The following is an 11,053-nucleotide window of genomic DNA, read 5'->3' as shown; positions in this document are numbered from 1 at the left end:
GGGGGGGGCGAGCCGCCGTGCTGCCGCCGCGCCGCCGCGTGGGGGAGAGCCGCCCGGCTCGGCTCGGCATCGCCCGGCTCGGCTCGGCATTGCTCGGCTCGGCAAGGCTCGGCATTGCTCGGCTCGGCAGCGCCCGGCCCGGCTCGGCATCGCCGGGCATCCCCCGGCATCCCCCCGGTTCGGCACGGCTCGCCTCGGCACGGCACGGCACGGCGCAGCTGGGCATCGCACGGCTCAGCACGGCACGGCTCGGCATCGCATGGCTTGGCGTGGCCTGGCACAGCTCGGCTGGCAGGGCACAGCTCAGCTTGGCTGGCACGGCTTGGAATAGCACGGCACGGCCCTGCTGGCATGGCTCAGCTGGTGTGGCTTATCACGGCACGGCACGGCTCAGCTGGCACACCACGGCGTGGGTGGCATGGCTTGGCTGCTGAGACGTGGCTCGGCTAAAACCAGCCTGGCACAGTTTAGCACGGCACGGCTCAGCTCAGCGCCCTGCCGCAGTGGCCCCTGCAGCCACCCCTGCAGCACTGTCCCCCGCCCCGGTGGGGGGACACCTCCAGGACACAGCACAGCCCCTGTGGGTTGCTGGTAGGGCAGCGGTGCCATCCAGCCCCAGAGTGTGTACACACTGATTCTGCACGTGGTGCAATCACCGGCATTTAAGTGATTATCGGCGGCAGCGTTGGCGATGGCACAGTGTTTGCTGTGGGCAGGGGGTCACCGATCTCACGCCATCAGCGACCCGCAGCCATCGGGGCAAGCACCCCGTGCACCTGCAGCTCCAGGAACTGGTCAGAGCTGAGCCAGGCCCACAAAACGTGTCTTTTCCTTGCGTTGCTACCAAGAAGACTAATTTCTTCCAGTGGTTTTCCACTCCCTTTGATTCACAGTCTTAAAAATTTGCCAGTGACAGCGCAGACTCCTATATGACTAATTAAAATTCTCGACAATTAAATTCCAATTTCTAGTTACCTTTCCCGGACAGCTTTGCATTAAGTTCCCAGACCCAGGGGGCTCCGTGTTCGGGGGCTGGAAGCCTCCATCCTGCCGGGCCCTGGCTCTTGCAGGCTTTGGATGGGGGAATGGGGGCTTGGAGAGACCTGCAAGGGCTGGGGGGCACCACGGGGGTGTGCGAGGCTGGGCTGGGGCCAGGACCGGTGACTTTGGGCCCCATGAATGTGGCTCTTGGGGGGAGCGGAGGAGAAGAGCTGGGCACCATGCTTGCAGCACCAACGCAGCTGATCCAATCCGCCCGGTCATGTACCAAAACCCGAAGGAACGGGTTCTCGGCGCGCGGGGGTTGCTGCTCCGTTAAAACCAAGGCTTATCTGGAACAAATTACCTATTGAGAGCCCGGTAACCCTGTCTCTCTGATTGGCCTGGAATACCGTGAGCGTATTCGTAACGCGGAATGTTTGACATTTTCCTGCTTTCTTTCACGTGCGTCTGGCTGAAGGTCGCCAACGGGGCGCTGCGTGGCGGCGGCTTGCGCGTGGCCGGGGAGGCGGCCGGGGGCACGGACCCACCTCTGCCTTCGCCGGGTTTGGGTTTCGGGTCCCTCCCGCCTGCCCGGAGAGGGAGAGAGAGACAGGGACGTCTAATTAATCATATTAAACCCTGACAGATGCTTTATGTTACAACAATGTTGCTATTATTAAGTTCATACCGCCACCCCTTCCAGAGCCTGTGCACGCCCGGTTCTGGGAAAAAAGCCTTTGCTGGATCTCCCCCAGCGTGCCGGCATCGCCGTGGCACAGCGCGGCGTCCAGGCCGCGTCTCCAACCACTATCAATCACGCCGATTGTCGGACCTGTCAATTTTGCCTCTTTGTGAGGCTTTTCTCCCCCCCCCCCCCCAAGCTGACCGCGAGATTGATTCAATCCGGACAGCGTGGATGTAAAAGGAGAGGCCTGCCTTTCAAAGGAGCCATTCAAGGCAGAAGGAAATCGAAAAAAAATCTTTCCTCAAAGTAACTCAAGTTGCATGCCAACAACAACAACGGCGTTAACAAAATAAAATAAAATAAGGTGGGACAAGTGTGTAACTGCCGGGCCATCCAGCAGCCGCTCGCGGGGCAGCGGGTGCCGGGGCTGCTTTGCCACCTCCCCGAGGCACCCGTGGCACTGGGGAGGCAGCACCTTGGGTGCAGGAGGCCCCGGCACCAGCGACCTTTCCACCCGTAATGGGAACTGGGGTGCAGCAGAGCTGCTCATCGGGCCCCAGCTTCTTTCCCTTCCAACAAGCCGCCGCGTGCACCGGGGAGCAAACTTCTGCATTTGGCTGGAATAAAACATCATGGAAGGGTCACTGCAGATGGTGAACCCTGCTCCATGTTGCACTGTTATGAGCGCTTTCTGCCTCTGATGGTATTCTGCACGTTAAAATCTGTGTGGGTCCTGTTGTCGTTAAGGAGAAGAGCAACCAGAGGGAGAGAAAGCAAAACATCCTCATTTCGTGCCCAGCTCTGCCTCGCCACAAGCCCCCCTGTGCCAGGAGAGTGCCTCTCGCCAAGGGTATTCAGGTGAAGCAGGCGAGACCCCTCGCCACGTAAGAATAACACGGTGCGCTAAATGAAGAGCAAAATATTTTGAATGCAAGTACAGCCAAAAAAGACAGAAAGCCTCCACGAGTGCTTTCAGAAATGACTGATGGTGTTTTGCTCATTAGGCAGTGCCAAAAGGTGCCGTCCGGGGAAGGCGCAGGCGATGCCGCAGGTATTTTTAAAGAGGGGAAGAGAAAAGCGAACCAGGAGAGGAGAGACGTGCAGGGAAGGTGGCTTGGGACAGTGCTCCTGCCTTCCAGAGAGCCCTTCCCAGGCAGCCGTCCTACAAACGTGCACTAAATGCTTGTGCATTAAATGCACGGGCACTGAGCTGCATCGAAAGGAGGTGCTCTCCCCAGGGAGCTCCAGCAGCTCCCTCCCCACTGCTGCTCCCTGGGGAGCCGTGTGGGTGCCTGGCAGCCCAGCACCGGGACGGGGACGAGGGCACGGGAGCACAGCTGCCATCAGCCGGGTCCCACCAAGGCCTTGGGGCAGCTGTGGGGTCCCCAGGGTGCGGGGAGGAACCCGGGGGGGACCCCCCAGCTGCGGGCTGGGGACCCCAGAGGCTCATTTAAAGCCAAGCTTTCATCAGTGCTGTGGACCTGCTGCTCCGCAGGCGAATCGCCTCCAGTGAGCGGTTCTGTAAGCGAGATCCTGTCCTTGTGTGCGAGGCAGAGCTTGGAGCCGTCGGGCTGCCCGCGCCGCGTCCACCTTCCCCCAGCGCTGCGCCAGCCGGGGCCGCGCCGCGAGCTGCAGAACAAGTGCATAAAAATGATCTTATTTATTACAGGAGACATGTTTTAAAACAACTGACAAAATTGCAAGATGTAAAACGACAAGCAAGTGCTTTTTCTTTTTTAAACCCATATAGACTTCTGGCAATGATAAAAATAGTGTTTTCTTTTTTAAAGTTGGAATTAATCTTTCTTTCGAAAGCAATCATGTAGCAGGAAAAGCAGGAAGACACTCCGATATTAACTGGTGCTCACTGGATGATGGTTACTTATTGGATAGCCTGGTAGCTGGCTTTCCTCTGCAGAGCGATTAACATTAAAGAACTGCGCGAACATTAAAGGAAAAAAGGTGAGATTTCGCCCCCCCCCCCCCCCATCCCCTTGATGTGTGACTAACAGCTGTTTTTCTGTGTGACAAATCAGTGGGGTCTTCCTGTTGTTGATGTAATGAAGCTGTTTCCTGGTGTGAAATTCTACAGGATAAATTGCACGAGGGGGAGGAGAACATCACACACTTATCAAAGTGCTGCGGAGGGAAGAAAAGCGCTCCTCTATTCGGCAGGGATGGGCAGCAGATCAAAACGCCCAGCGTGGCTGACATCGGGTCACGGTGACATTAGTTAAGACTTTTTTTTTTTTTTTTTTTTTTTTGCCTGTTTATCTTCTCAGCGTTGTGCTGTGCCGGGCAGAGTGGCGGTCTTTACAAAGATGCTTTGTCGGTGGGGATAATTCGGGGCATTTCCCCCCCGTGACCCAGCCCCAGTTCACACCGCGGTGGCGCAGGGAGGGGTCCCCGCAGGGTAAAAGGCTGCAGGGATCTGCACCACGGGGTCAAGCTGGTGTGCCTCAGTTTCCCCATCTGTAAAATGGGAACGTGAGAGAGATCCCCACATCCTTTAGCATGGGGAAGGGGCCGCAGGTGGGTGCTGGCCCCCTCCAGAAGCGATGCGGGGACACGGACGCACCCCAAGGCTGGCACCTTGGGCTCTGTTCCCATGGGTGCATCGAGCCCTCAGACGCACACGAGATCTCTTGTACCTCTGCTTTCCTTTTTTTTTTTTTTTCCTTGCCAGTGTTAGTTAATTAAACTATGCAAATTAAAACAACTTAATTTATATAATATCAGTACCAGAGCCTCAAACCATTTGGTGTAGCTCATCTGGCACGTACGTTACATAAAATGTTTGGAGCGGCTCTAATAAAAATGAAAAAGGCTGTAAATCAAGTTTAATTTATTCATTTTCTGTATGGTATGAAAGCATGCCAAAATCAGATTATTTATGAGCCGTTCATAACAATAGGCATTTTTATTGGTTGCAAATGACAAAAGGGCTTCTCAGAGGGATTTTTTTCTTCTTTTAAATTTTTCGAATGCCTTTTCAGAAACATTTACTTTTTGGACTCTATGATCTCAAAGAAAAATATTTAATCATTGATACAGTAAAAATAATTTATATTTAGATCCTGAAAAACACATCAGACTTTAGAACGTAAATACACATAGCTAATCCGGCCCAGAGGCTCAGGCTTTTCTGCACACCACAGGTTACGGAAAAGAGCTGTGATTTGTGCCCACTTTCTTAAGTTTCCCATTAAGAACAGAATCTCCCATACGTCCTCACAAGATGTCTGAGTGACTCGGTTGGTTTTTTGGTTTGTTTCTTTGTTTGTTTGCTTTTACCAATGAGCTGGGGGGGTTTCATGGGCACACACGTGCTTTAGGTGCGCTCTGCCCTCGTGGTGCGCGGCCGCACGCTCGTGCCTCTGCGCACAAAACTCGGCGCACCATGGATTTCCTTCCCTTCACCCATCTGCAGCTAATTCCCAAAGTCTCCGTCTCGGCGGTGTAACTGCATCCCACGAGCCCTCCCACCTGGTAAGGTCGGCCAGCCGCGCTGAGGCACAGAACATCGGCCATAAAACCACTGCCTGGCCTCTGCCTCCCACCTTTCCCTTCACCACCTTTTGTCCGTGATCTGATGCAGGTGGAACCAGAGCTGGGGATGGGCGAGGGCTCCCTGCGGGGTGCCGGGGGCGATGCTGGTGCCTGTCATGCCCTAACCCTGTCCCCATCCAGGCTTGGCTAGGCCAGGCACCCCCTGCAAGGGACGCTGCGCCTGGCCTGGCCCATCCTGAGAGAGAAAGGAGGAAAAAAAAAAGAGAAAAAGAGGGAACCCCCTCCCCGGGAGATTTAGCATCCAGGATCTGTCAGTCACCGGGAGCTTTTGGTAAAAGGGGCCCCTTGTCAACCTCTGCCTTTGATGTGACTGGGACGGAGGTGCTCAATTAAAAGCCTATCAGTCTGTAAGTAAATCAACGCCTATCAGGCTTGTCACATCAAACAAACGATTATTGCACGAACCCGCCCACCCCATTAATCTGGCTGTTCCTTCTTGACAGCTCAGGGTCAGGGCACTGTAAATCCTGCACTGGATTGCAGCCACCTGGAGCAGGATTAAAGCAGCCCTGCAGCATGTGCTGCTGCACCCAATTACTCCCCGGTGGCGGGGGGCACCCAGCAGCCGTGGGGTGCTCGGCACGGGGCTGGGGTCCCCATCAGTGCTGGGCTTTGCAAGGCCACCAGTGGTCTGGTGGTGCCACAGGGCTGTGCCAGGGGTTGGCATGTGTTGGCACGAGGGATGCTCGGCTGCCTGGTCCGGAGAGCTCGTGGGTGCCGGCACCCAGTGCTGGACCAGCATCACCAGCACCCACCTGGATAACGTGGGAGCAGCTCCAAAGGGGGCTCTGGAAGGCTGTTGTCTCTGGGGATGGTTGTGCTACGGCCAGGAACTCATCAGTTCGGAGGGTCAGCTGTGCAGCTGTGTCTTTCCACGGCTCGCTCCATCCCCCCCGTGCGCTGCGCAGGTCGTGTGGGATCCTGTGACCGCTGGCAGGGCTTCCCCCCTGGGTGCCTCTCACTACCTCGTGCTAAAAGGAACGAAGGGCTGAGCCCTCAGATGCTCCGTGGGGCAGCAACGCCAGCACCACTTGGGTTTTCCCATGGGACAGCACGAGGCGAGGAGCCCCGGGGAGCTGCAGGGCTCTGGAGCAAGCACCCAAGCCGGGGACGAGGTGGCCCCGGGGGAGCACCCAGTGAGCGCGGCCGGGCTGCTGGCTGCGGAGAACAAGCGGCTCCATTCAGGGGGAGGCTGGAGCCAAAGCTCCTTGAAAAGCCTCTGTGCTGCGGCGGGGCAGCCTGGGGGCAGCTGGGGCTTGTGACGCCTCCGCACAGAGGCGAGGGCTGTTTTTGCCAAGGGAAAGCCCAGCCTCGCATCACATGAGGGCAGCGCGCGGGGCAGGAACAAGGGCGGATGCAGCTGGGATTTGCTCCTGTGGTCCCTACCCCACGGCCATGCACAGCCCGGGGGGCACAGCCCCAAGGGACGGGGCCGGCACCAGCGGAGGTGACACCAAATAGGAGCCAGACTCGCCGGGCTGAGTTTGATACGGTGACACGGCATCTTGTGCCGATAAGCGGTGTTGGCCCTGGGCGGATCGCCGTCACCCCTCACTGCCACCTGTCAGCCCCCCGGGCACCCTCAGATCCCCAGGCACGTCGGGTGACACCGCTGGCCCCACGCCGATAACGGCACCGTGTCCCCGAGCCCCGCCGGCGCTGCCTGCCCCGGGGTGCTGGGCGATGGGGGGCCGGGCCCCCGGGAGTTTATCTCCCACATATGATCAATGCCGAGTTTAAGTAAGGTTTATTGGTATCTGTAATTTAACATGACATATTTCTAGCACGAATTACTCTGAGATCATCTTGTGCATAAAATATGACAGGAATCTTTTAAGTGCAAGCATAGTTCTCAGTTAATTTAATAACCGAGATGGAAAATGGAATAGCATTAAATTTAATATTATACATAATGCTCCTACACTTCCTTCACCTGCTGCTGGCATCATTTGTTTTCCCTTCTTCCTCATTTACAGCCCTCTCAGCCCAAATTGTCCTGGAGCTCTGCCTGCCCGCCCAGCTGGGGGGGGGGCAAGAGGGGCTGCGACCCCCAGGAGCTCGGCTCCCTCCTGCTCCCCGCGTCTCCCCATCCCATGCAAAGGCGCCGGGATGTGTTGGGTGCCCCTCACCTCTCCCTGCTCTGTGGCGAAGCATGGAGCTGAAGGCTGGAGCACGAAGCCCAGCTTTTCCCTGTAATCCCCCTGCAGATGCAGCTCTTGCAGGCGCTAGCAGCGTGCCTGGCATGGCCTGCAAACCCTCAGTCCTGGTGGTCCGAGTCCCGCGGCGGAGCTGCTTCGCTCGCCTGTTATTGCGCTCTGCTCCTTCCTGTGGGTCTCCCCAGAACGACCTGTTTCATATGCCACATGCTGAATAACAACGTGGATGGCCTTCGTGGCTATGAAACTAAACTAGCTCTTTATTAAGGGAACCGTTTCCAAACCGAGCCTGCAGCCAGCATCTGGCCCCATGCGCACAGGCACGTTCAGGGCTCCTCTTCCAAACTCTTCCCACTCGCCCTTTCCTCCGTCCCCCAGCTCTGTGCAGGCAGCCACCAAGAGCAAACTCCATCTGCGACTGTTCCTGCCTGGAGTAATGACAAAACCAGGCCCTGCTGCAGGACAGCGCTGCTTCGAAGGCAGAGAAGCAGTTGCATGTGAAAGACCGCGGTGCGCAAAGATGCTTCTGGAGCAGATCGCAGCAAAGCCTCCTCTGGCACACACGGCATGGGCAGGATTCTGGCTCTGCTGGGAGCTACTCGGTGCCTGCTCTGCTGCTCCTCCCTGCCTCTGCACCCACCGCCAGGAGGTTGCAGGATGGAGCTGGGAGCGTTCAGCCCTGGAGACGCTGCTGAGCAAACCAAAGCTGCGCTGAGGATGTGTGCAGCCAGCTCCAAGGCTGGCGGCAGACAAGGGGTTAACTCAACCCACACCAGCTAATTCACCCTTCTGCTCCAGCCTCCGAGAGGAGGGGAGGACAGGGTGTAATTGCTGGGCTAGCAGAGCCTACTTGACCCGCTGAGCCCGTCCCTGTTCATGTCTTGCTCTTGCCCTGTGCTCTCAGCTTCGCTGCTGATCCCTGCAGCCGCTGCTCTCCATCAACGCCTGCCTGAAAACAGCTCCTGCTGTAATTACCCGAACGGCCAAACCCACCCCCCAGGATGGCTGGTGGCAGAAAAACGGAGTTGACCCAATTCTGCGAGAAATCTGCCCAACTGCTGCACGTGGTGGCAGAGCCCGACCTCCCCAAGGATGTACCCGGGACGTGCAGTGGGTACCGGGGATGTGTCCTGGTGCCCGAGAGGGGTCCCCGATGGGGAGGGGGGGACCAGGGGCCAACATCCCAGGATCTTTTTGCCACGATGGCTGGAGACAGTCCGCACCAGGTTTTCTGTTCGCTGCAGGATTTGGGAGCTTGGCAAGCGCTCGGTGAATGCCCGCGCTGCAGAAATGATCAATAAAGCTCTCAGCCTCGTCCCTTCCCATCCAGCCTCGGCGCCTGATTTAAGGGGCTCCGGTACCGTGCACATCACCTCCGCCAGCAAGGTGTCAGCACCCAGCGCCGGGTTATTGCTGCGAAGGAGCTGCCGGCAGGATTGGTGCCTCCAGCCCTTGTCTGGTGTGGTTCAAAGGGCTCCCGTGCGGCGATGAAAGCGGTGTTGTTGGAGGGATTACGGCGGGGAGGGGAGGCTGGTGTTGCTAGGAACGAAGTGGGCTCTTTATCAGAGAGTAGCAGAGCCTGACAGCGCTGTAACTCTCTCTTCTTAAGGAGATGAGCTTGCAATAAACCGAGGAGCACATTAGAGGTAACGAGACAAAATGGCAGGGTTTTGAAAGCCCAGCAAAAGCAATAATACAGCCTCGAACAGAGAGACCACTCAGCTTACCTCTGGCTTTTGGAAACGCGACAATGTTTTTGCAATGCTGCCAGAACAGTTCTTTACTGTAACTTGGAAAGTCTCGCGCGCGGGTTTCAACACCTCACTCTCACACCACATAATGCAAAAGCTAATTCTACTTTCAGGCTGATGTCAACATTCCCCTTTATTGCCACGGCGAAATGTGAAGACTACATTAATTTGCATTTGCTGTGTGCAAGTAACGCGTTCCAGATAATCATGGTAACTCCTCAAAGGTATAGACGAGAATTTCCTGGATAATGTGCTGGATGGAAAAAGCTGATGAGATCCAGGAGAAGGAAACAGCATTGTGTGTTTTCATAACTCCACCTGGAAGCCGCGGAGCCGAGAAATACGGGCTGCAGCGAAGGCTGGGCTGGGCTGGCTGCCTCGCCGTGGGGAGGGCGAAGTTGGGGGGCTGGAGGCACGGGGGGCATCTCCACTCCTCCTGCCCCTTCCCCAGCTCTGAGCTTTGGTGGGAGAATTAGGGCTCTGCTCATGGTTTTGGGGGGCAGAGAGTGAGGTTTTCCCACCTAAGTGCTGCCCGGAGCCCTGGGCGGTACGAGGCAGCCAGCGGCGGCTCCGGCTCACGTAGGAGCAGAGGCACGGAGCCGAGACTGAGCAGGTCACGGGGAGATGTGCAGCACCGCTGGGAGCTGCTCGGATGCCTTCTGATTCCCACTTCAGCAAATTAAAACTCACCGAATAAGCCCTGGCCTTTCCTACCAGATGTGTATTTCTATGGAGAAAGAAGCCAGCCGCCGTGGTGACCGGCTGGGTTTGGGTGGACATTTGCATTCACTTGCTGGAAGAGCATCTCCCGGTGCCTAGAAGATCCAGGGTTTAAGAAACAAGACATTGAAAAGCCTCGGGAAGGGGCACAGCTGGACCACGAAGCCTTTAATACCCCGTTGCAGCAGGCGTCCATTTCTCCATGAAACGAATAGCCCATCACTGACCACAAGTCACACAATTATTACTTTAAGCAATGTGCTGAAAATATAGACACTCGGCCCTGAGATAATAATGACCCTTTGTCTGTGGACCTGATGAATACCTCGAGCCCTGGGTGCCTGCACAAAACTCGTCTCGTGCCCTGCCGTGAATTTACGGGGGTGGACTCCGAGGCTCCTCCTGCACGTGCGCGCCGCGGCCGGGGTACGTGGGCAGCGGGGATGGATTTTCCATCACCGCTGATGTATCGTGCCCCAGATGAAGGCAATGATCTCGCATCGAGGCAGCATCTCTCCTGCTGAAGCCTTTCAAGGGGCTCTGCAAGCCCAGGAGCCGGGAAGCACACCCAGAGCTGCCCGGAGGAGAGGGCTGGGGATGGGGGGCTGGGGACCCTCGTGCCCCAAATCTGCCCCAAATCCCATCCCTGGCCCCTGCCCCATGGAAACTGCAGGCAGGGATCCCGCGGTGGCGTGTGGGAGCGATGAATTCATTTCCATTTATGATCTGTTATGATGATACCCCTGAAGGATAAAAGTCTATACATAATAATCTCTCTCTTCAGCTTTGTTAACAACTTCAATTAACAGAGAGCTGTGTAATGCTTCATCAGCCGTTTGGATTACAGATGAAATTAAGCCATCATATTTATGAACTACGCGGCGAGTTCGAGGAGGACTCCACATATTTTACATTTAATAACTCGCCCTCTCGTTTTATTTATAATGTTAATAATGATTTGGTGGCTGCTTTGGGGGGAAAACATAAATGACAAAGAGAGCAAGCCAGGCGGGGAGGGAGCGTGGAGCCGTGCTGTATGGGAGCAGCTCGCTGTCAATACCGAGCTGCGTGGCCCTGCCTGGGTTTGCTTTCTCCTTAATTTCTGGCAGAGCAGCCCCGCAGCGAGGGCCGTGGGGCCAGGAACAGGCAGGCAGCACCGCCAGGACAGCACCTCGGTGCCACCCTCGCCG

General features: G+C 56.6%; 1 protein-coding gene across 1 annotated transcript in view; it reads right to left on the bottom strand.

The window, feature by feature from the left end:
* ZNF703 (zinc finger protein 703) overlaps positions 1-2,216 on the bottom strand; it is a 5,255-nt gene extending 3,039 nt beyond the window's left edge. The window contains exons 1-2 of the mRNA XM_035345000.1: positions 2,057-2,216; positions 1,392-1,568 (exon numbers count right to left, since the gene is read on the bottom strand). Of these exons, the coding sequence (XP_035200891.1) occupies positions 1,392-1,568; positions 2,057-2,216 (337 nt within the window). The remainder of the gene's footprint in view (positions 1-1,391; positions 1,569-2,056) is intronic.
* Positions 2,217-11,053: the final 8,837 nt, after the last annotated feature.

Source organism: Oxyura jamaicensis, chromosome 22 (genome assembly GCF_011077185.1).
Source record: "Oxyura jamaicensis isolate SHBP4307 breed ruddy duck chromosome 22, BPBGC_Ojam_1.0, whole genome shotgun sequence".
Lineage (NCBI taxonomy): Eukaryota > Metazoa > Chordata > Aves > Anseriformes > Anatidae > Oxyura > Oxyura jamaicensis.
Note: the sequence above shows the minus strand (reverse complement) of the source record. Positions and strands in the feature narration are given on the sequence as shown.